The sequence below is a fragment of the Athene noctua genome, chromosome 1, assembly GCF_965140245.1.
Source record: "Athene noctua chromosome 1, bAthNoc1.hap1.1, whole genome shotgun sequence".
Taxonomy (NCBI): Eukaryota; Metazoa; Chordata; class Aves; order Strigiformes; family Strigidae; genus Athene; species Athene noctua.
In genome coordinates, this window is record NC_134037.1 from 82,633,067 (window position 1) to 82,657,832 (window position 24,766).

The 24,766-nt window shown below is 38.6% G+C and overlaps 1 protein-coding gene across 4 annotated transcripts in view; it reads right to left on the minus strand.

The window, feature by feature from the left end:
- Window positions 1–24,084, minus strand: part of COG2 (component of oligomeric golgi complex 2) — a 32,757-nt gene extending 8,673 nt beyond the window's left edge. For 2 of the 4 annotated variants that reach the window (XM_074925245.1, XM_074925237.1), the window contains exons 1-14: window positions 23,921–24,084; window positions 22,954–23,115; window positions 22,112–22,177; window positions 21,110–21,190; window positions 20,373–20,476; window positions 18,971–19,079; window positions 16,028–16,207; window positions 12,934–13,058; window positions 11,519–11,645; window positions 7,701–7,840; window positions 4,519–4,580; window positions 3,046–3,197; window positions 1,453–1,653; window positions 544–616 (exon numbers count right to left, since the gene is read on the minus strand). In XM_074925245.1, coding sequence (XP_074781346.1) covers window positions 544–616; window positions 1,453–1,653; window positions 3,046–3,197; window positions 4,519–4,580; window positions 7,701–7,840; window positions 11,519–11,645; window positions 12,934–13,058; window positions 16,028–16,207; window positions 18,971–19,079; window positions 20,373–20,476; window positions 21,110–21,190; window positions 22,112–22,177; window positions 22,954–23,115; window positions 23,921–23,992 — 1,654 coding nt within the window. In that variant the 5' untranslated portion in view covers window positions 23,993–24,084. Of the gene's footprint in view, window positions 1–543; window positions 617–1,452; window positions 1,654–3,045; window positions 3,198–4,518; window positions 4,581–7,700; window positions 7,841–11,518; window positions 11,646–12,933; window positions 13,059–16,027; window positions 16,208–18,970; window positions 19,080–20,372; window positions 20,477–21,109; window positions 21,191–22,079; window positions 22,178–22,953; window positions 23,116–23,920 lie in introns of those variants that run through there. The other 2 variants (XM_074925255.1, XM_074925265.1) reach the window with 2 other exon arrangements.
- Window positions 24,085–24,766: the final 682 nt, after the last annotated feature.

A 24,766-nucleotide genomic window follows, 5' to 3' on the forward strand; every position in this document is an offset into this window, starting at 1 on the left:
TTAACTTCAGAGGACAGAAGCAATTAACTATGAAACTGGTAACTCTCCTCCTTACATGATTCATCAGGCCAGAGGAAGAAAAATATTTTTAGAAAAATATTTTAGTTTCAACTGGAAAATGGAAAGCCTCTCCTTCCTCCTCATTTCCTTTACAAGTAGGATTTTAAAGATATGATACGAATCTTCCAGTCTAAGGCCCCCCACTTGCTGAAGAAGTATCCTAATAACTGGAAAAATGACAAGTTACTTCAAAACAAAACCAAAGCCACCCCCAAAACCACAAACCTCCCCCCAGCTCCAATACACTTCAGACTCACTCAATTCTAAATCAAATATTTTCCAGACACAACATGTCTGTTCAAGACAGCTTCTATTTAACGATTATTTAAACCTAAAGCAAGCTTCATTAAGTAATAAAACCACTGTATTTTCAAATTGCTCATTACAAATAACAAAACTGCATGTAAAAGCTGATTTTATTTGTTTGGCAGAGGGGATTTGCGAGAAAGGGGAAAGAGACTGAATTCAGCCTCTCAGCTTTACCTGCAATACAAGATACATTCCTGAAGCCAATCATTTCAAGTTTCGGTTTAATCATTTCTAAGATGTCAGGAATCTGAACAAAAAGACCCAGAAGAGATACAGTCATAATATTATGTTATAATGTTATAAATATATTTTAATTACTTTTCCTATATTCTGTAAGTTTCCAGTGCATCAAAAGACACCTTCAATCTTTTCTGTATTTTTACTGCATTTATGTGAAACCAGTACTAGAAGAATACACTATTCACAGGGATTAAGACCCATGCACTAAATCTGCTACCTTACTATTGTCCTCAGAGGAAATAATTTAAAGTTAACAAAATATTATCAACACAGATGCAACTTACAACTTCACAAATTACAGAAATTTCAGCCTTATTGATCAATAATACAGAGAAGTCACCCCTACTGGAAGAAAATTGATACCATACATCTCTTTTCAAAATTGTGGATCACTAGTAAAATATAATCATGATGATAAAACATTTTTCAACCTCAAACACTAAACCCATTAAACATTTAAAGGAGAATGTAATATTAAAGCTGAATATTGCACCACACTCCAAGCTGCAACAGATTTTACTAGCAAAGGTAAGACTCTAGCACAGTGACACTTTGCACCAAAAATGAGCAGAAACATATTATTTTAGGGATTAAGTCCAGCTGCTACTGATAAAAAGTTTAAATACCTTAAGTGTTTTTTCTGTAATCTGTCATTCCAAATAAGCACAGAGTAGATCGTTTATTTCAGGTGATATTTTCTATATCAGACTACACCAGATTTAGCATTTAGAACAAAAAATAAATAGCTTTATGGTACATTATTTTAAACAATTTAGAAAGATGCCAAACAATACTGGCACATAGATCAACGAAGACTCTGTAAGTAAAATCACAAGCACAAACCTGATCCTGGAGTTTGTCCAGATCTGCAGCAACATATACCAGCTGAGTACTAGATACAGAAGGCAATGGCTGACCTTCTGGAGAAGACCCTTTCCCTTGGTCCTCAGTAGGGTTGAGGCTTACAGAAGATTCCTTTCTACCAACTGGCACAGATTTTTTGCTTTCCTTTGTATTCTCACTGGAAACGGGCCTTACAGAAACCTGAAACATCAAATTAAGATGTAAACCCTAGCAACAGTGAAGGTAGTTAAAGTTGCACAAACAGAAACAGTATATAAAGGATTTGTAAATTCTCAGCAATAGAATGTCACACTTACAAGGGATATTAGCATTCCTAAATTCTGTCAAAAAAAGATATTTTTAAAACAGTTCTTGGTGCACTATGGAGTTGGATCATTTGGAGCAAATTTGTCACTATTAGTAGAGGGCAGTCCAGTCACACAGCGATTTTCACCTGTGTGGTGTTCAAATGAACTATTGCACTGGAAGAATGTGCAAGACCAAAAATTTGATCATTATCTGCTTCGCAGAAACACAGTTTGTTTTCATATGCTGAAATACAAAAATCATAACCACTGCTGTCAAACAACCCCTTCCTCCCACTTCCTCAAGCCCTCTGCTGTCAGGCACATGCTTCACTCAACTACTCTGTTTTAACTCTGGTACTTAGCAGTACTTTTCATAAACCAATCTAACTGAGAGAACTGAGTCACTGAGTCTTAAGAAAAGGAAAAAGGGTGACCCTACTGCTACCTCCAACTACCTAAAGGGCACGTATAGAGAAGATGGAATCAGACTTTTCCATGAGGTGACATTATGAGAGGCAATGGACATGGACTGTAGCAAGGGAAATTCTGATCAAATATGTGGAAAAAGTGGTCAGTCATTGGATCAGGCGTCCCAGAGAGGTGTGAAAAAGGCATCTTTGGATATACTCCAAATTCAACCTGAGAAGACTCTGCATAACCTTATCTAAGCTGGCCCTATTTTGAGCAGAACTGGGACCAGAAGGCCTTCAGTAGTCTCTTTCAATACCAATTATTTTATCATGCTGTCTTTCTAGGACACAAGAAACAGGGAAACTTGTCTGGTTGGGAGTGGGAAGTAGAAAAGCAAAGCACAACTTCTCCTGCTCAGAAGCAAGGAATCATTGATATTGAGTCAGTTGCCCATTGAACTTACAGTTTTACAGTCTCAGCACTGAGCAACTGATCTGGATTAATTTAGCCCGCCCACCCCCCCCTCTTATTTTTTTTTGCAGGGTTTCACAACAAGTAAACACTCACACAGAACAAACCCAAAAGTTGTGACTACTTTCAGTGGCAGAGGCAGCCTTAAACATACACGGAAATGCAGCTTTGGTAACCATCAGACAGAGGCAGCAGCACTGATTATTTGTGGTTAATAATGTATTTTGCCTGTATTTATAAAACAACTCATGAACTGGTTGAAAGTGTTCTGGTTAAAGAATGCTAAATTTAAAAAAAAAAAATAAAAAAAATCGCTTATAGAGAGGTCACACACTTTGTTTCAGAAAGTCTCTTATTGATGGACACACCCAATCACCAAACCATAAGCATGCTGTTCTCTTACCTCACCAATGAATACAGAGAAGCGTGCCAAAATTTGCAGACTAAGTTTCCACAATCTGTGTGCTAATAATGGTAAAAACATTTGATCTGACCAGCACTTCAGAAGACTCATCCAGACCATGTGAGTAGCCAAAAGACAGTATGAGCTGCCAGCTAGAAACAATCAGAAAACAAAGGTCAAGTTACTAAGCACATTTTTAAAAGATGTAAGATCAGTGTAGTTGCATTACCTGAAATTTTTTTTAAAAGTAAAAAAAAATTCTTCCAAAGAGACACAATCACAAAGATAGCAAAGAGGATTTATTAAGCACTATCTGAAATAAACTACTGAAATGTAAGCTTCTCATTGCTTTAGACTTCAAATTCCACTAAGTCTTGCTGCAGCTATGCAAGCAAAAACAACAAATGAGAATTTGCCTGCAACAAAGGCAGGAACAGTTTGGTCAAATAATCCACTTCAGGAGATAACATTTCCAGGATAATTTTTGCCAGTCTTATGAAGTAGTTATATTAGACATGTTTGTCAGCCATAATAGTAATGCTCCCTTAACGCTAAACTACTTCTCCTGTCACAGTTATGTCTGAGATATGTGCTAGAAGTATTTATTTAAAACACAGTAGCAATATCCAGTTTTAAACCAAACACCTTTAAAGCAGTCCACGCACTAACATTTTACAGCATACAATTAGAGGACTAAGGAATGTATCTATAAGCTCCAGGCAAACACCTTGAAGTATTAGGATTTATGCATTCCATGTCCATTAGTTTTTTTTTTCTCCTTGCTCTCTTCCAAGAGCGTGTGTGTGTATATATATGTGTGTGTGTGTATATATATATAAATACACACACACACACACACACACACACACACACATTTAAGTGGCTCTTAGAAGCCTTCTTCATAAGTATTTACTCTGTTAACTGAATTAATTTTTTCTGATTGTAGTATACTTCTAATGAATATACCTGGTTTTCCCTTCCACTCTGTTTTTTCCTGTGCATACCTCCTCATCTGCTCATAAATCAATGTATATTTTTGGAGAGACAGCAACACTAAAAACCACAGGATGCCTAAATGCTGCCAACAGATAGCCATTTTTGCCTCTACATGGCCCTACAACATTTAAGAAAAATATGCCCCAATAACACAGCATAGCCTTTTGGTTGTCATTCAGAGGATGCCAAATGCCAATTTAGCTCCTTCTTGCACTGAATATTTTCCACAAATATGTTAATAGCTGCTGCCAAAAGGGGCGTTTTCAGTAAGTAAAGTGATCACTGAACAGTACTCTCATATTGCCTTCTCTATAAAAATGTATTATACTGTTTAATCAGTTCATCAGAAAACAGAAAGTGCATGTGGACCCAGAGGACGCATGTTATTAAATGCTCACTAGACAGACAGTAACCACTGCTACTTATACCACTGATTCCTTCACAATAGAGAAATTATTTTTTGCAGTAAAAGTTTACCTGGTGCTTCCTCTAGCGTATCTGAAAGTGCTTCTTCTAAGGCCCCTGCTATTTCTCTGAATCTGAGAGACAGAAAAGTTTTGAATATTACAATTCAACAATTGCTTAAATGGATGCCTAAGCATTTTTTCCAATGTTTATTTCAATATTATTTCCATGTGCTATCAATGCACATACACAGATTTTAAACATGGAGTTATTTTTGTCCAACAAATTGGGATATAAACCAGACCAACATTGAAACACCTGAGAGAAAACCTTCGACATTTTACAGGCAAATACAAAGCTTATATTTTGGGAAATTATTTAAGTCATGGCTGCAAACATTATCAGAATGATAGCTCATAGAGCGTCAAGTCCTCAGCTTTTTTGAGGAGTGCGGCTTTTAGTTACTGCTTTTAAACTAAAAGGGAACACATTGTCTCATACTTGGTTTAGCTGACCTTCAGATATGTCATGTGACCCTGGAGACTTCACCTTTCTACATGTTCGTTAATGAACAGTGGCATAAGGTTCTGCAAACAATTCCGTACCTGATAAAAATCAATAGTTCCTCACAGGATACCTTGAACCCTGGTTTTAAAAATTGACCCTTTGCAAAAGTAAAAAAAAAAAAATCCCACCTCTCCAATTTTTCAGGTATAACAGCAACGTTAATATTAAAACCTTTGATACTTTTCTGTATTAAAAACATATTTGATAAACAACAGAGCATTTCCCTCATCTAAAAAGTGTCAAGCAAGAGTTGCAGAAAATTCTTCTTTCACCAGGTTTTCCCTCTAAATACTGAGACAAAGCTGTCATTTTAAGTTCCCCGGTAGAAAGCTCTACTGCCATTGGTTTCCCCTTTCTTGCTTTTATGTGCATCATAGTAACTCTGTAAGCCCTTCTATGAAACTTACTAATTATGAACCTGTAGGGCTCCTCTAAAAGCCTCTCAACTGCCATTTCCAGATCAGAACAGGGCCCTACCTAGCTTTTGTTGTTCAAATTCCTAATGGACTAGACGTTGTTTAGCAGCTAAACAAATCTTAGAAATAGTTGTTAAATCACTTCAGAACTTCCTTCCTGCCTATGCACCACTTCCACCAACAGAGCAGTGCCTTTAAGTCTTATGGTGAAAAGGATTAAAGAATGGAATTAGATTTTTACCAGTGACAGAATTTTTGCTGAATGTTTCTTACATAGGAAAAAAATTTCCCCAATGTGGGGTTCACTACAGTTCCACAATCAGTTGTACTGGCATAACTGAAAGAATGGTAAGGGAAAGAATTATAGGGGCTGTTTGTGCCAGCACCGCTACAGAAGAAATGCCTGTACATCCATCTGTTCTCAAAGGATCGTTTGTAAAGGCTTTAGTGAGGGCTGATTGTTCTGGGTAATTTCTGTGATTAAAAAAAGGAAAAAAACCAACAATCTTAACTATAAATGGCATAGTGTGAGAAAATACTTCAGTAAAAATCCTGTATGACTTAAGGATATTAACATACATCAAAGAAAACGCTTCCCTGACATATATAATGAACATGTTGCGTTATTTTCACAGTTGTGCACTAGAGAATTCATGAGCACTTCTGAAAGCTATCAGATTCTTCCAATATATAGGAATAAAATGGTGAAAGATGAACCAGCTGCTGTTATCCAAACATTTACTGAAACAGTGCACTATTTAGATTTACAGTAATCTTAAAGGAAAATTATTTTTTAAAGTTTTTTTATCAGTCAGAGCTCAAAATACCTAACGGGAAAGAACATTTTTGAACAGAAATAATATGTTGAAGCTCCATTTCAATTTTATGAGCAAGAGTATCAAAGTTTCATCGAGTGGTCACTTACTAGAAAAGCTGCACTTTCAAACAAAAGGGGCAGACTCACAGACCTATTAATGATATACATCTGTTGAAAAGTTCATAAAGGCTACAGTTCCATGGACACTTTTAGTCTGTGCACTCAGCACTGCGACTGTAGTGAGTACTCCTGCCCTCTCCCTTGGGCCAGTGCAAATATTTGTACAGTTAAGTGGTTTGGAGAAATTGATTGGAGTTGAACATCAGCCTTTTTCTGCCCAGGGTAACAGATCTTCATATCAATTCACTATACAGCTGCAGGAACAGATGTGCAAGCAAAAAACCAAACCAGGATGTCAGAGGCTGGGGTTTTTGTTTCACAAAACACAATGAACAAACAAAACACTAAGACCCTGCTCCCAGCCCCATGCTCCTGTCACTTATCTTTACATTAGCTCTAGCACTCAAAAGATTCCTGGATGGAATTTTTCAGCAGCAATGTAGATTTATCTGGTATCAAAGAAACTGTATATATGTGGCTATGGTTGTACTGTTATTGCCAGTTACAGAACCACACAATAAGAAGAGGCCACTGAAGTGATCCAGGTTAAAAATAAACATCATACTTCATCAACAGTTCCCTTTCTTGCTTGGAGGCTTACGTGTAGACTACACTTCCTAAAAGTATGGTTTTACATTCTACTTTGTTTATTAGAATTACTAGGATTAAAACAGGTCTTTCTTGGGTGTCTCTACTTTCTTCTACCTGCAAGATCTGTAAAAGGTAATACTACAGGTACACCAGATCTGCTGGAAAAGTAAGCTAAAACTTATTACTTAGCTCCTCAGGAAAAGGGAATAGTAGGGCAATCTTTGGGAAGGCAACACTACAAGACCGAGCACTATACAGAGTGCATCCTGTGAGATAAAAAGGATGTCAGAAACCTGGCTACATCTGGAAAAGCTACAAGTTGTCAAGTCATTTAATTCTGTATTTCTAAAAATAAAGGCTTCTTCCCTCACATTAAGTATTCCTCTGGATTTGTACTATTAGCATCCTTCAACATACAGTTCAGTTCAAGGGACACTGGAGAATTTGAAACACGATTTCAAGACTCATCTAGATCTGTTCCTGAAAGCCTTACGAGTAGCATATCAAATTCAGTGCAACAACACCACAGTACACATTGAAGAGTAGCTGGCTGTGATTTTGCTACATCAGAAAGATCTATAAAACAGTTACTTGACTTAGCAATTAAATTCTTAGTTTGGCTTCTACTATGATTTGTTGAAAAGTGAAACTTTGAACAATGAGGAGGTCTGACCCTAAGCCAGATCATCTTGCTGTGACTGAACTCTACTTCTGAAGGAGTGAACAAAAAAATGCATACTAACCTTATTTGAAAATATACAGGCAAGTTCCATTTGTTGTTAAAGCTGTGGTAAGAGGGATGACATCTTAACCGTTTCACGCTGGCCTGGGAGCCACACTGTCTTTCAAATTTCCGTACAAAATCCATACTAGTAGTGTACTTCTGCAGAAAAAAAAAGAGCATTTTGATCACGCACAGGGTCCCAGCAAACAAGGAAGCCCACCACCCATTCAGCTGAACTCTTGTATCACACTACAGTTAAGCTCAAGGTTCACAATGGGCTGAATCACCTAATCAGACAAGGCTAAAATCCTGGATTGCAATGAAATCAAAACCAAATAACTAGTTAAGTGTTATTCTACCATTGGAAAACCTGTTTCAGGACACTTCTAAAAAGCTATACGATTGTCCAAGTACCCTGAACAAGCAAAAGTGATCTGAGAGATGAATCAGTGTTTCTAACCTAAGTCACTGGGGTGGAACAACAGTGCTGCACAGTACTAACAGAGTCAGCTGCAGGTATACAAACAGAAGTAATCAGGAACAAAGCCTAGGAGTACCTATAACCAAACACACACAAGAATGAAAGCATGACTTTTTTCTGTTATACAGGACCTGTATCATAGGAATTTCTAGAACTACTTCCCTAAAAATTTTTTGCAAATACCAATTATTTGCAGAACTTTAAACAATTTCAGATAAAGTAACTTTATCCAGTGTATACTTCTAATAAGATGTTTACAAATAGTATTAAGTGAGTTGCAAGCAAAGAGAAATTACATTAATCCTCAAACGCACTGTGGAGTTACGCTCAACAGTAACTTATTATCGCCCTGAAAATAATGAAGTAATAAATTAAATCATACACAAAGCAGAAAACCAAACACTCGAGCAAAAACGAGAAGCAAAATAGTGCATAAAAATGTTATTTCACACAAAACAGACCTTGCTAACAAAACACAAAGGTTATATAAATCAATTTAAAAATCAAAAGACAGCTAAAGTTAAAATCTACCTCTGTGCAATAAAAACCAGTTTGGCTTATGTGCAAGTTTATTCCACTAAAAACAAAAAAAAAAAAAAAGAAAACTGCCATAAAACCCATCATACATGTTCATTAAGCCATTGCTGAATTAATGAAATAAGCCTGACTGAATCTCTCAGTGCTTCTGACTTCATTTTAGGAAGAGCAGCAGCAGGGCTGTGGCAGCAAGGCATTTACCACAATCCAGAGCACTACATGAGTGATGTGATTTTGCCTCCTATGAAGCAGTAAAACATTCTCAGAAGACCCTGAGTTGCTGCTTACAGGTTCTGCTCTCAGAAACTCATGCAACCACAGGACACGCACTGACATGGGCATGCTTGTGTTGTGTATCTCAATAAATTTGTAACTTTCTGTTAAAGGTATAACAACAGCACATTTTTTCTTGTGACACTGCAGTTTCAGTATGTCAAGACAGTATTCTGGAAATTGTACACAAAAGCTTTTAGGTAACTACTTTTTTCTCAGTATGGCTGTATTTGTAACACAATGGAACCATAAAAGGTATGAGATTTAAATCCAGAGTGAATGACAGATTAGTGCTCTTTCAGGCCCTTTCTTACACGCTAAACCCAGCACTGTAAAGAGGCAAACAAGCCATTAATGCTCTGCTACCTTAAGAATCTTTAGTCAGAAATATAAACCAAACACTCCAAAAAGACGTATCACTTTCAAAATAGAAGACAATCCAACAGACATTTATCTAGTTATTGATAACATTATACCCAAGAGAGGGAATGAACTGCAAGATTGATATCCATTTCAGCTTCTAGGATTGGATTACTGACTGCACAAAGTTATCCAAGAGAAGCTAAAGCAGGAAACAAAACAGCAATTTTCAAACAGAGGAATCTACATTAAAATAATCTCAAGCGAATGTTTAAGGATAAAAGTAGTATTCTTTTCAAATACAGGTAAATCTACAAATCTGACTCAGAAATAAGGGCACTGCAACATGAAACAATTAAAAAACCTCCTCCACCTCTGCATGAGTAAATAGAACATATACAGACACTGCCAGTCTGATTTTTACAAGATTTGAAAAATATTTTTTTTTCCATTCCCCTCCTATACATCTAAAAACCTTCTAACAAATAATACTGCATATTCAAACTTTTCAGCATTAAACCTATACATGTATATGCAAACAAACCTGGAGAAAAAGACTTCTGCATTTCTATCAACCTAGAAAACAGAGAAGATCACTGCCTAAAATCTACTGCATTACTTGGATTATCAGCAGTGCAGAAGCAATTTTAAAAGGTTTTCCTCCCTCCTCTTAATTCAGAACTATTAGACTTAGATAGACATAACAGCATTTTTACACTTGGTATTTCAGGTGCCAAGGCATCAACTTCTTATTGATTTTCAGATAAAATATTTTAATGATTTAGACTCTGAGTCACTTGAGTAGTCAAAAGCAGGCTGGAAATTACTTTAGACTTACTACATGATTTACCTGAAAGACATGGAGGGGGTGTTGGGTTTTTATAGTGGTTTTGTTTCAAAATAAACACAATGTCAGTGTTGGTCAGCTTAATATAAGACAACAGCCTTTTAAAAATAAGTAATTTAAACCAGCAAACCCAGCTCTTCTGAAGATAAAATACATTCTGGTGTAAACCAAGAATGATAACAAATGACAAAAGCCCAGCACAGCTCACAATTTGCAGAGGATTATGTAAAAGCTTGAATAGTGACTGAAACTTTATGGGAAACTAAATATTCTCACCAAGGTGGGGTGAGAATAGTGACCCTACAGGGTCATCTGCATGGCACTACCACAACTTTATTTAACATCTATTTTATTTGCTTCTGATTCAGAGCCAACCCTGCAAACATTCACTGTCATGCCTGTCTGCCTTCAATTATTCAATGTATCTGTATGAAAGTGATCTTAAATTCCAAGAAAAATGTATATTTAGTAAAAACAATTTTACATGAACACAGGAAGAATCGTTTGCCTTATAAACCTCCACCAGCAATCTAACATTTCCCTAAATCATCTGTCCTAATCTGCCTACTATGCCTTCCTTTGGACAATTTATCACTGCCTGCCATCTCTCCATCTTGAAAATAAAAGGTTTCACACTAATCGTAAGTCAAGCTCCAAGAAAAATAAAAAATTCCAAATATTTCAGCAATCATGATTAAATACAGACAGACAGGACATGAAAAAAAGCAGAAAGCTCATATTTTCTCCTTGTGACATACTAATAAAGTACCATCAGAACCAATCTTCATACTAGACCAAGAAATCTGCTTCAACATTAGTAAAAGATGATCTTCTAGAGGCAGAGCAGCACTGCCAAGGATGAAAATACAAGGGTGACAAGTACCTTAAATTCATTTTATAATGTAAGCTTACTTCATAATTGGTTGCAACACTAGGGAAAAGACTTCTTTTATGTTCTAAACCTTATCACACTGCCTCCAAGTATTTTTTTTTCTTTTAATTGACTCGTATTTCTAATCACAACATAATCTGCAGCACTGAAAGAGAGCAAAAGCTCTTCACAAGCAAGTGAAGAATTTTTTTAACCTTCCCATAGTGCAAAACAAATTCACATGACTAAATGGCTTCCGATAATTTCTATATGAACTTTCCTAAGAAACCTGAGGGAAGAATTCATTTCTGTGAAATCAAGTGATTTGAGATAACCTCCTCTTCCCAGCCATGCCACAACATGGATTTACAGAAAAGCAGCAGGAAAAAAAATGTTAGAGAACATGACTCATTCAATTCTTGTGTATGTCAAAGGAATCACAAACGGAAAAAAATTAAAACGAATTACCTCATGAAACACATCTGGGTTTCCAGGGTTAAACAGTGATGGCAATTTTTCTTCTAAACCGCGTACTATTTCTGGCCACACTGAATTCACTAAGAAATCATATCCAGGAACAGTATCTGCTTTTTCACTGAAATAAAATTGCAATTATTCCATGGTTATATTTTACCACCAGGCTTCTAGTTGGAACTGGGGATGACTAAAAAAACCTGTACTGCATTAGACAAAATGTAATTAAATTTTTTTACACAGGTATGCTGATTCTCTTAAACTAGTCTTCCTCTGAGGTTTCTTATCTGATCCCACAGTCTCATCAAATGCAAGGTATTTTTTATAACTCTCAAAGCGTTTCAAAATTTTAGCAGTTACATATTTTGCAAGTGTGTTCTGGAAAATGAGTACATTTCAGATGAGAACTTCTATTCTTACTTGCATAATTCAAGTTTTAACAGCTCCAAACTTCAAAGAGGTACCAAATAGGAACAATTTGACTAATGCAATGAAAAGAACTTTTTCATAATTGTTCCAAGTTGTATTTGTACATGATATTGTGCTTCGAAGCAAAAGATTAAAAGGTACCTTGATTATGAAAATTTATAAATTCAGAGAAGAGATACAAGCATTTAATTTCAGTTCAGTACACCACACTGCAAAGTAGAAACATTCCATTATTAAGAAGAAAGATTAAAACTTGCTGAGGAATTAAAAGAATTTAAATGTTAGTAAAACTTAGGAGTCATAAAAAGCTCAGCAATGGATGACTAATTAGAAAAGTCATTCTGCAGTCCCTAAGGGCTACATCCGTAGTTCTGCTAATTACAGTGGACTAGTATATTAACCAGCCTGCAAAGAGATGAATAAATGGGATACAATTCAGTAGACCTGAATTATTTAAACTTCAAAACAGGCAATTTAATTGCATAAGGAATTAAGCACTTTTGGAGAAGACACTGGAAGCACAAATCAATTAAACCTGTAGTTCCAGTACATGCAATAACTCAGTCAAACCTCTGGGGATCATCCCCACTTCTCTGATGTGCACTAACAACCCAGTAACATTTGAACTTACATGTTTTAATAGCTTTATTATGCCCTTCTCCTTGGATGAAGAATAAAATTGTATTTCATGGATTTAAAAAAAACCAAGTATCTGACACATTGTATTATGAACAGTAGTCAATTCTACTAGCGAAATACAGGATTCTCTTTCCCTCCTCTGAAGGTCTTGGCTGCAGCACTGAGAGTCTGTTCACTGATCTATTTTGAAAAACACAGACATGAGAGAGAACTCAAACTTGACTATAAATCTTCAGGAAGGGCCAGATAAGTCATTTGCACATGGAAACTACTTACGCAAAGCGTTTCAAAAATACTTGCTGTAACTTTAATACAACTGAAAGAAGCCCCAAGATATTTACCTGGAAATAGCTCCCCCCGTTACTTCACGCAAGAGACGGCAGTGATGAGGAACAAACTCCAGCAGTCTATTGTACATAGCCTGAAGGCCATTAGGATGAGATTGAACATACTGTTCCACGATCACCTGCCAGAAAGAGTTCAACATTAAATGTCAGAAAAGTGAATATAAAATACAGTAATGCAAGACTCACAGTCTGCTCACTTAAAACTCCTAACACTATAACCCCAAATACTGGGATAATCAGTTTATTACTTTTTTATATTAGAGTTTTCAAGCATAACTTGCCAGCTTTTATTATTACTTCCTTTAATGCAGCACTCTAACTGGCAAGACTGGCCCCAAAAATGCGAATGAGCTCCTTCCTTTTAAATGTTAGCCATGGTGTCTGGCTCTCCACTGCCTGCACACATTACTGTCACCTGAGGCAGTCCATGAAGTTAAACAGGTGACTGGCAAAAGCTAATCAAACCTCAGAATAAAGTAAAAAATTTCTTCTAAATGTAGAGGTTGTTGGTCCAGTCCCAAATGCAGGTAAGACAACAGCTAAGAATCTTCTGTGACAATGCTAAGTCTTTAACCTAACTAGTAAAGCAGTTTGTCATGACAGTCCCTCATAATCAGTGAAGAGGGATAATCTCTGGCATAAAGACAGACAGTAGTCAGAAAATAGAGGATAAGAACAATAGCTTATATTTCTTGATATTCTTCCACCTGTCTGAACACTTTTGCCTCTTGCTACATAAACAAGTGGAACAGTGCAGAAGTGGAGAAAGAGGAGATACTGAAAAAACTGAGAGGGGAACACCACCTGTGCCCCACTGCAGCAGTTGCTATTGCTACAGCATTAGCAAGCACCCGAAGGAAGTTTGCCCTTAAGAGGAGACATCACCACCTTTCAACTCCCCCTCCCATACAAAAGCCAGGACCTGGCTTTGCTTTGTAAATCTGTATGAATACAAAGTAAAGTTTTCCTTCCCAACAGCAGAAAAGAAACATCTTACTGACAATGACATACAGCTCAGGCGTTATCAGCCATCCTATTCTTTCACAAGGAAGGGAAAGGTAACAATTCCATCTCTTGGCTGCTGAAGCCATTACTGAGTGAAAGAAAGGTAATTTCTTTTCCCTATCTTGATTTAGCAGAACAACTACTTCAGATACAGATTAACTCTTCACCTGCCTTGGTTTGGAACACAGTGCCAAATGGCCACTAAATTTAAAAAGGAAGCAAATACCTTAAGGTCACTTCTTCATTTATGTTCAGAAAGGCACATCAGTGTAAGAAAAAGCAACTGCATTATTGCCTACAGAAACACATTCAATATTTTTAGAAACAATGTTCACATTGCTTTTATGGGTTTTAATAATAATGTTAATGCTATACTATAAGAAGTCTCATTTCTCTGTAAAATATCAGTAGAGAATGAACTGTTTTAAATATCATGAAAGCAGAAAAAGTACCTCACATCATAACATGCTTCTCATGGTTTACTGAGCACAGAGAAGATTATTAAATATTATAATATAAATAGATCTTCCCCCAGCAAAGGGAAAGAGACATCAATAACATAACTTGGGACTCAAAGCCACTGAAACATGCTATGAATTAGGGGCAATGATGAGGGGAAGATCTATTCTGCCTTCTCTGAACATACGCAAATTCAAGCAAGTGTGTATTTGCAGTCACCAAGGCAGTTGTTCTACTTTACAGTTTTTCCCTCTCACAGGAGCAGGAAAATTAATCCTGCTGAAAGATTCGTAATGCTAGTTTTAGAACACCTTTATAACCCTGGTGCTGGCCCAGTTTAACAACTTCTTTAAGGACAGTGAATTTAATGTATTTATGAAATACTCTGACAACCTAGTAAAAGCCAGGGAAACTTCCTGCAACAGGGCAGTCAGTTAGCACTAGTAACTACATTGCACAAGGGCAGTGATTCAGATCTCAGTAGGGAACAAATAACCTCTGAAATTATATGGAATTGTTACCTGACCTGAACATAATTCCCAACACACTGATGAAAACACTCAAAAGAAGTCTTGGTATTATAGCAACATCACTTCAACACACTCAAAAACTTAGAAAACCTGTATTATGAATTATTATCAATAAAAAATTAATTTTTAGATTTTTACTTGAAGCTTGAAAGCAGAGTTACCAGAGTATAATTGTAGGCCCTTAAATATGTTTTCAGTGCAGGTATGCTGACATACAAGAAAAACTGAACACACCTGTGACTTGGTGACTCTTGTCCTATTGTGGCAGGTTACTGTCTTAGGGGGTTTTTTGGAGGAATTACACTATCATCAGCCACAACAAAAAGAAAAGAAGTAGTGTAGACTAGTCACCAACTGTTCAGGCCAGTAAAAACGGTAAGAACAACCAGTGCAACATGAAGGTGAGGATCAAGTTTCGAAGTCAGGAGAATCAGAAGTCCCTGAATTTCAGAAAATTCAATCAGTACTTTGTGATTTGTGCAACTTGGTATTGTAAACTGATGGCCTACTAAAATCAGTTTCTCATGAGCTGAAAAACTGGCCATCTGACACGTTTTTCCCACCAGAAAACAGCAAATGCTTTGCTAACAAACCCTTGTTCCGGCTCTTGCTGATGTCCTGGTACAGCTGGGAACTGCAGAAACAGCTTCTCCATACAACGACAAGAAAAGAACATTGCACTAAGAACTATTTTTCTGCCTTTGCCTGGTACTAAGCCAGCCATAGGGAAATGCAAACCCCAGATCTGATCCAATTCCCACAGATGCACCCTGATCCAGAATAAATTGGATTTTACTTGTCATGTTCTTCGTTTAAGGTTTGTTTTTTGGATTCCTTGCCTCAAGAAAAATGTAGGTAAGAGAAAGAATCCCAACTGGATATAACCTGAAATTGGTGACAGGCAGATAAAGAATTCCTCCACCCTTTTTCCTTAAATAGCAAGAACAAACAAACTGACACTGTGCTGGGACTCAGTTCTCCCGCTCTCTGCACAAAGGCATTTGGAAGCTGCTAACAAAAGCCAGAGGTTAACAGGAAAAATAAGCATGTTCACAAATCAATTCATTTTCTTGGGACTCTTGATTTTATCTTACCTCATCTATGTAAGGTTTTACAAGCACTTGACCAACTAATGCCTCTGCATCTCGTGTTTTGTCAATTGTTGCATAAGTGCGAAGACAATGACGTATTATGTCAACATCTGAAGTCTGAAGGCCTTCCAAGAGCAGCCCTTCCAGGGACTGCTGCAACATAGCTGTTATTCCAGCTATACGCTGTGAAGAGAAACAAAATATAGCAATAAAAACCCATCATTGCTGAAGTAAATTCTTCCAGAAATACCTAGCTCAGCTTTCCATTTTCCTTTGAAAGGTGCACAAGTTTCGACAACTGTCAGCATTAAATGAACATTAACACAACCTTAATGGATTACAGATGCTATTTAACACAGTATTTATTATAATAAGGTTAAAAGGCATTTATTTTCCTCTATATGTTGTAAGTTACATGGTAACTTATTTAAGGTCTCCTTTATTCTGAAGAAATAGGTCAATAATTGTTCCTTGTTCACCTGAACCACTATGTGTGATAATACACAAAAGCTTTGCAGTAAGTCACCAGGGGTAACAATCGTGGCATTTATCCCTCACTGTCAAAAACCAAAATGACAGTGTGTTCTCAGCAACACTTGTCAAATTACTGCAAACCAAAGACACTGAGTGACACTGACAAAAAAATATGACATGTCATTAGACTCCCGGCTTCTGCCAAACAGCTGCTTCAGTCAACATATATCTTCCCTTTTGCTAACATTTTTTCCTGATCTCTCCTCCTACATCTCTTCCACTAGATCCAACTCATTGCCATACTACATGCACATATACACCTGGCCCAAGATGGTCCCTTAAAACTCTGTATTTGAAGCAAGTTCAGAAACACATTAATGTAGTCACAGTTGAACTACCAATTTAACCGGTCAAATTTCTTCTCTGCTCTTCTGCATGCTGTACTGTGTCTGTCCATCCTAAAATGATTCCACAGAATCTATTCTGAACATCCAAAGTCAGTACCCCAACTGCTGACAAGTCAATCCTACAATCTGATGACCCTTAGCAACAACAGGTACAGGACAGAAGTCCTGGCAAGCATCATTAAGGAAGCCACACAACAAAGTAACAAAGGTTCTCCCATCATGACTACTTACTCTGTTGCTCACGCTTACTCCTGTTATTATCCATGTTTGATAACTCAGTTGCCAAAACAGTCTTGTAAACTGTCCATGAATCAACATGGTACCATGGAAGTCTTGAGCTGAAACTCATGTATATTTTGACAATAGGCATACACATAGTGAAAAACTGGGACTATGAACTATCTCAGTAGCTCAAAAGCCATCAAGGACGACAGCTCCATGCTCATCAGCTTAAAGCAACAGCCCACCTCCTTATTCATAATCACAGAATCATCTAGGTTGGAAAAGACCTGGAAGACCACCTAGTCCAACCATTAACCTAACACTGACAGTTCCCAACTACACCAGATCCCTCAGCGCTATGTCAACACGACTCTTAAACACCTCCAGGGATGGGGACTCCACCACCTCCCTGGGCAGCCCATTCCAACGCCGAACAACCCCTTCTGGAAAGAAATGCTTCCTAATATCCACTCTAAACCTTCCCTGGTGCAACTTGAGGCCATTCCCTCTTGTCCTATCACTTGTCACCTGGTTCAAGAGACTCATCCCCAGCTCTCTGCAACCTCCTTTCCTTTAGTTGTAGAAGGTGATGAGGTCTCCCCTCAGCCTCCTCTTCTCCAGACTAAACACCCCCAGTTCCCTCAGCCGCTCCCCGTACGACCTGTGCTCCAGACCCTGCACCAGCTTCGTTGCCCTTCTCTGGACACGCTCGAGTCATTCAATGTCCTTTTTGTAGTGAGGGGCCCAAAACTGAACACAGGAATCGAGGTGCGGCCTCCCCAGTGCCAAGTCCAGGGGTCAGATCCCTTCCCTGTCCCTGCTGGCCACGCTATTGCTGACACAAGCCAGGATACCATAATATCTACCTTTAAGCACCAGTCTTTGTTTGTTCGCTCTCTCCAATGAATGAATAGAAGAAAAAAACCCACCAAAACATCAATTCATCTTTTACAGTAGATAGTTCTTACAAACAGGATATTCGGGAGATGAGTATACCAGACTGAATAGCCAGTGAGGCAACAAATTTCACCAGAAGACAAACTTGTGTATGTTCAAACCAGTCACTCTGTAGGCACAATTCATTTATATTTTGGTCTGTATGCTAAGCTAAGAAAACCAACATAAAGCTCTAGAACTAGGCCTCAATATCAGCAAGCAGATAAAATGCAAGATACATTAGGCTGACAAAAATGCCTGTGTATTTCCTACTCTTAGTCTAAGTAGTTTATCCCAAAGAAGTTAGCAAACAAAGCATAAACCCTCAGAAGCAGCAATACTTCTAGACAACTGATAAAAACTATCTCTTGAAACCTGTTTTCCCCCAACCTGGGTTCAGCTGGGACAGAGTTAATTTTCACAAGAACCTAGGAGGGGGCACAGCCAGAATAGTGGACCTAAGTGAGCCAAGGGGATATTTGATGCCATATGGCATCATGCTCAGTATGGAACTGGGGGAGCTGGCCAAGAAGGGATCATGGCTTGGGAAGGGCTGAATGTCGGGTTCTGGGTGGTGAGCAACTGCACTGTGCATCACTCATTTTATATATTCTGTTATTAGTATTATTGTTATTACTGTTCCTTCTCTCCCTGTGTTGTCCTATTAAACTGTCCTTATCTCAACCCATGACATTTTACCTTCTTCCGTTTTTCCTCCCCAACCTACTGGGGGCAGGGGGAGGAGCGTGTGAGCGGCCACGTGGTGGTTTGTTGCTGGCTGGGCTTACACCATGATACCCCCATAAATTAATTCAATAAAACTCTGTCAAAACAGGCATCTGTCTTCCAATTATATTGGTTTTGCTTGATCCTGTAAGTGATAAACTGGGTATCATGCAATACTTACTGGTCTCACTTTGTCCAAAAGGGGCATTCCTTTGCTTTGTACTGCATGAAACTGTAGTTGATTAAATTCTGTGGCAATTCGCTCTAAAACCTGTCCAGTTAAAAGTGGGCTAGAAAAGAGATGATACAAAATGAGAACACACAGTCAGATCCTTTCAAATCAACTCACTTTCATCTGCAGCAGATAGCTAATGCTCTCTCCTAGTTTCTATGGTTTAATCTAAATACTTGGAATTCTGATAGGTACTACTGCAATTACTGCAATCATGCAATAATAATCTGGAACAGGCTACATGATTAGAGTTGTTTTGGAGCTACTAGGATATGAAGTGGGTGAAGCAGAAGCTGAGAGGAACATAAGATCTTGCCTCAGCAGTATGAAGCACTGTTTTCTATATGGCAGCAGTTCATTGTCACATGAAAAGCCAGTCTTACAGAGCTCAGAAACTGCAGTAAGTGCTCTTCACCATTCAGATTTGTTGCTTGTTTCCCCTTTCTGTCATGTGGTAAAACTAATGACAGCTATATCTAAAGAAACAATCCTACCCTTCTCAGGTCTACAATCACAATAATTAGCCAAATTTTCAGCCACTCAAGTATAATCTTGCTTCCAAACAGAAATCTGCAAAGTGTCTCACCCTGACTAAAAACATCTTCATATGCATTGTCCCTCTAAGTAGCAAACTATTCTTCTGTCTACCTCCCCCAACTCACTACCATGTGATCCAGCATGCTAAACTGAAGAGACAGTCTCATGTTCAAACAGGTTAAGTTGTGTTTGCATCCCAGCCAACTATTTCAAGCTCATGGCTGGTACCTCACGTCCAAAACTGGCTGAAAGACATGTTCCATCCCTCAGCAAACGCAAAGGGAGAGGACATTTTCCATGAATTTGTTAAAAAAACAAAACTTGGGGAGTCAGAGAGGAATTTGTCACAAACCTTCCTTGTACCAGAAGCATGACATGCGTGACTTGCCTGCTTTTGACTAGTCTTGCAGCAGTCCTTTCAGTTATATATAAGCAGGGAAAACAAGAAAGGCTATTTCTCATTTTACTTCCAAATGATATTGGACTAAACTATACTGTAGAGAGTATTATAGACATGACAGGATTAGTGACTTTCAAGAAAAAAAAAAAAAAAAAGACTGCATGCAAACTTCAAAAAGCATGTTTACTGCGAGCACTACAAGTAATTCAAAACTCTGGAGGCTGAGTTACATATTCTGTGAATAACCAATTTGCAGAAGACTAAAACTGAGAAAATACTAAAATAAGTCACTTATTCCATCAGTTACATTTCTGAAGATATATTCTAATGCTTGTAAATTCATCTGCAACAATACCATGAAATTAATTTAGTCCCATCAATTACAAATAAAATTGAACATTACAGATTTTTTACCTGTTTCCTTCTAATGAGGACAATTCTTTAGTGCCTTGGGAATGTAAAATCTTCTCAATTTTCTCAACAGACTGAATAACATGAATAAGTCTCAGGACACACATCTGTAATTAAAGAAAGATTTTTTCATGCCTGACCCCAATCCCAATTTATATTACCTAATGACCCTGAAGATACTTTGGATTATTTTTTTAGTTTTTTGTTTGGGTTTTTTTTTGCTGGTGGAAGTTTTCTCCCTCCATCTTAATACTTGAGTCATGTCTCAGTTGCAGTATTGCTCACATAAGTCCATAAAACCCCACAAACAATGTTTGTCACGGATGTAGGACAGCTGTTCTTATCCCTGCTTTTCTTCCAAGTTAAGTACAAAAACAAATGTTAGTGTGTGTCCCCTCATATAAAAATTTAACTGTTATATTTCAATCACATTCATAATAAGCAAGTTTATATATTATTACAAACAGAAACAAGAGTAACTATAATTTTAAAAATCCAACAAAATCAAACATATATGTTTTTGGCAAGTAAAGTAAAATAAAGATTTATGATCAACTAGACACTGTGAAAAATGAAGTCTGTTGAACAAAATGTCAGTAATTATTTTTACAAGTATAAAATCCTGCAGTGTGCATCTATACAGCCTAGAACTTTTAAAATTTCATTTTCTCTGGGTTAATGTCAAAACCAATGTCATCCTAAGGAGGATCTTTTCAAGGTGATAATTCATTTGTTGGTACCTTTTTTCTTCTAATATCTGCTTGTTTAGTCATCCGGTCATCTACCGCCTGAATTCCTTCACTGACACATGATTTAAGACTCTGTGAGAGAGAAAGTCAGTATGTAATGTTGGCTTCACACTTAAGGTTTAAAAAATCCTTAACTCAAAAATCTAAACTAAAAATAGAAGACAGATTAATAAGAATACAGGACTACTAAAAGCTACAGTACAACTGCCCTCTAAGTGAAAAAAAGCCAGAAATAAGACCAAACAATTGAAAGTACGACCTGCTCCTTAAGTACTGCCACCACAAGTATCATTATTTTGACCAGAAGTGCTCTTTTAGTACCTTACAGAGAATAAACCACCTCCCACTCAGAAACAGGCAATAAAACCAATATAATGTCTGGAGACTGAAGTTATAAATCAGATTTAAGTAGCAGTTTTCACATAATAAGTATTTATCCATGCTAACTGAACCTATTTTCTGGTTTAGACATCAAGGCTGTGATATTTTGAAGGCACATTTATGCAGCAAACATCCCTCTGAACTGGCTACCGAGATGATCAAAAATTGTCCTTTGCTAAATACCAAGTCACTGTGGAAGAGCCAGGACAAGACCCACCTTCAAGAGGGTGATCTTTTATGCTTAGACCACAGGACTGAGAAGAAAAGTCCTTAATGGGACTGCATTGCATATAAGTTATTTAGTATCATCTTTAACTTACTCAAATATCGAAACAGTTTCAATATTTCACCATAAACTTGTCTTGCAAGAGTCTATTCATTTATAATGTTTAAGGAATCCTTTAGCTCTTGGTTGAAAGGCACTACAGAAAATGTAAATTCACTACTACTACAGCTGCTTGAAAACAAAATGCCTCTCCTCCTACCATTCTGTCATTTTTCAAAGAGAAGTTTATGATAATAATTATTAATATGAGTAAAAGACATTCTGTACATAATATAAAAGTGAGCTGAAGTTTACCAAGCTATGTATAACAATTGTCGAGAGCATACCATAACTTCTTCCCTTAACTGTCCCAAGGGTACTGAAAGCTGATTAAGAGCCTTGTCCATGCCAACCTAAAGAAATTACCATAAAAACATTTATGACTCTTTAGGTAAATTCATATCTGAATTACTGACAACGTCTATCATTTTACAGATATTAAAAGAGAACCGAGAAAAGATACTTCCCTTCATAGTCTCCAGTTTTAAACACAATGCATAAATATGTTACCTCAAATACAGGCATAAAGGTATCAGACTGCTTGTCACACAAAGCCAAAGATTAAAGAAAATTTCAATCTATGGACATTTTTCTTCCCATAAAAATGTTAAAACTCAGTCTTTGAACCTGGATAAAATGGAGTGAAAGAGCAGGAGACACAGTGGACAAGATATTTTAATATGAAAACTATTACAATTTTCAGTCAAGTAGGTTGGGGTTTTTTTTACAATATATTGACTATTGTATAGTAAATTTAAAAAGTCCTAAAAGAATCCTTCACAATGACATTATTTGTATCATTGTTATTCATTTTAATGATTTATTTCCTTCAATTTTAAGCTACTGGCAGTTTGAAAAAAGTTTGCCTTAAGTCTAACTTCCTAACGAATTAGTTTTTCTAGACAAAAAGCATACATCAAAAGCATTTATTACAGGCCAACAGCAATTCTATACAGTAACTAAACTCTACTGAAACGGTCTCAGTTTCTCTCACTGCAAGGGGTCACAGTTTGATGTCTTAAATCTTAACAATTCCAAAATACAAGCCATACACTTCTCATATGAAAAATAAAAACCTCACTAAACCACATCAAGTCTGAATTACACAGTACAACTTAGTAACACTTACTAGATTTGTTGAGAGATTAACAAAATCTGCATAGTCCTTATTTATGAGTTCTACCATAGCAGTTTTAAGGAGTTTGTAATAGAGCTCCAGATCCTCTCTGAGCTCTTCCAACTGCACACGTTTCCTGCAGTCTGATACAAAGTGATCAACATCAAAATCTGGCTGGAAACGAAACAGGAAAGAAAGACGGATATAAGTAAAAAGTTCAAACCAGGAAGACACCCTTCCCCACGCCCAAAATGAGGTATTCCATATGTCAGTGAGCTGAGCAAACTAAGGCTGCTTAACAGAGTAGTTTCTAATGTTCCAAAGTCTTGGTCTTCAATCTCAAAAGCACAGTGTCTTGAGTCAGAGTACCTAAAAGACTAGCTCTCTAAAATACAGGGATTTATATTCCCTGTATCAGTTTAAAAAAACCAACCAAACAGAAGTCGAAATACAGTATTAAGAACTACTTTAAGCTCTCCAAGCAATGAGGCCTGAATGCTGGTTATCAGTCTATCGGCAACTTGGCTTCAAAGCACGCCGAGCAGGATTTGGAGGGGGAACGCCTCGGACCTGCCCGAGGTGAGCTGCAGCACTTGGCCCCAGCCGGGTCAGGGCCACTCGGATCACCCGGTTGCAAACCTGTCGGTTTCTCTCTCCTGGGGCGGGCCCCCCGCCGCCCAGACTCCATGTCAGTCCGCCAGACCCGGACGCAACCCCTGCTTGGGTACAAGCGCAGGGTGCAAGCCGCCCGGCTTTACAACCGACCCAGATCCCCCTTTCAGTGACACACTCAGCGCTTCGCCGGGGACCTCAGCCCAGAGAAAAACCCGCGGCGGCGCTGACGACCCCGACCAAGGCTCCGGGCCCCTCTCACCCCCCGGGGGAACCCGCCACCCCTCTCCTCAGGAGGCCCCCCCGGGGCACCCCCAGGCCCACAGCGCCCTTCCGCAGCCCGCCTGCCTCGGCGGCCTCCACCCACCTTCATGAACTCGTCCTTGTCAAAACAGAGGTTCTCGGGGCCCCGCGGCAGATTCATCTTCTTCGCCTCCATGAGCGGTGCCGGCCCGGCAGGCCCAAGGCAGCGGCAGCCTCCGCCGCTGCCACAGCAACGCCTCCTCCGCCAGCTCGGCACCGGCGGGGCAGGCCGGGGCGTGCGCCCAGAGAGGCGCAGTCGCCGCCCGCCTCCGCGGCAGCGCCCCCTGGAGGGCTCCGGGAGGCCCTACAGGCAGCACCGGGCGGGGCGGGGTGACAGGGTCCTCAAAATGGCGGGCTGAGGCGGCATGTGAGAGCTGAGATGTGGGGCACGGGCCTTTAAAGCTGGCCTACCCACCCTCTTCACAGGATGCCCTCGGGTTCCTGCCACTCTGTGAGGTTAGAGGAGCTGGGCTGCTGAAATGGGTGCCTGGTGCCCTATGGTGAGCCCCCAGCATGTAAAATTGCAGGGTTCAGCTATCAGGGCCCATGGCACAAGTCATGGAGACCCAGGGCTGCAGAGGTGGGAAGGTGCCGCAGGGGACAGCATGGTTCAGACCCCCGGCCCTGAGCAGGGTGATCCAGAGCTAGCAGCTCAGGGCCAAATCCCTTTTGGGCTGTGGGTATCGCCAGGGGTGGAGGTCTCACAGCCTCTCTAGGCTATCACCAAGGGTCTGACTGCTCTTAAGAGCCAAAAAAAGCTTTTCTTTATGTTTAAATTTATTGCAGTTTGTGCCTGCATGGTCCTGAGTAACGGGATCAAGTCCTGTAACTTATCTCCTCCCGCCTCTTGCTTTTTCAGCAAGACTCCTCTATTAGGGTCTTGTTTCCTTCAAAGTTTTTTGTTCAAGGT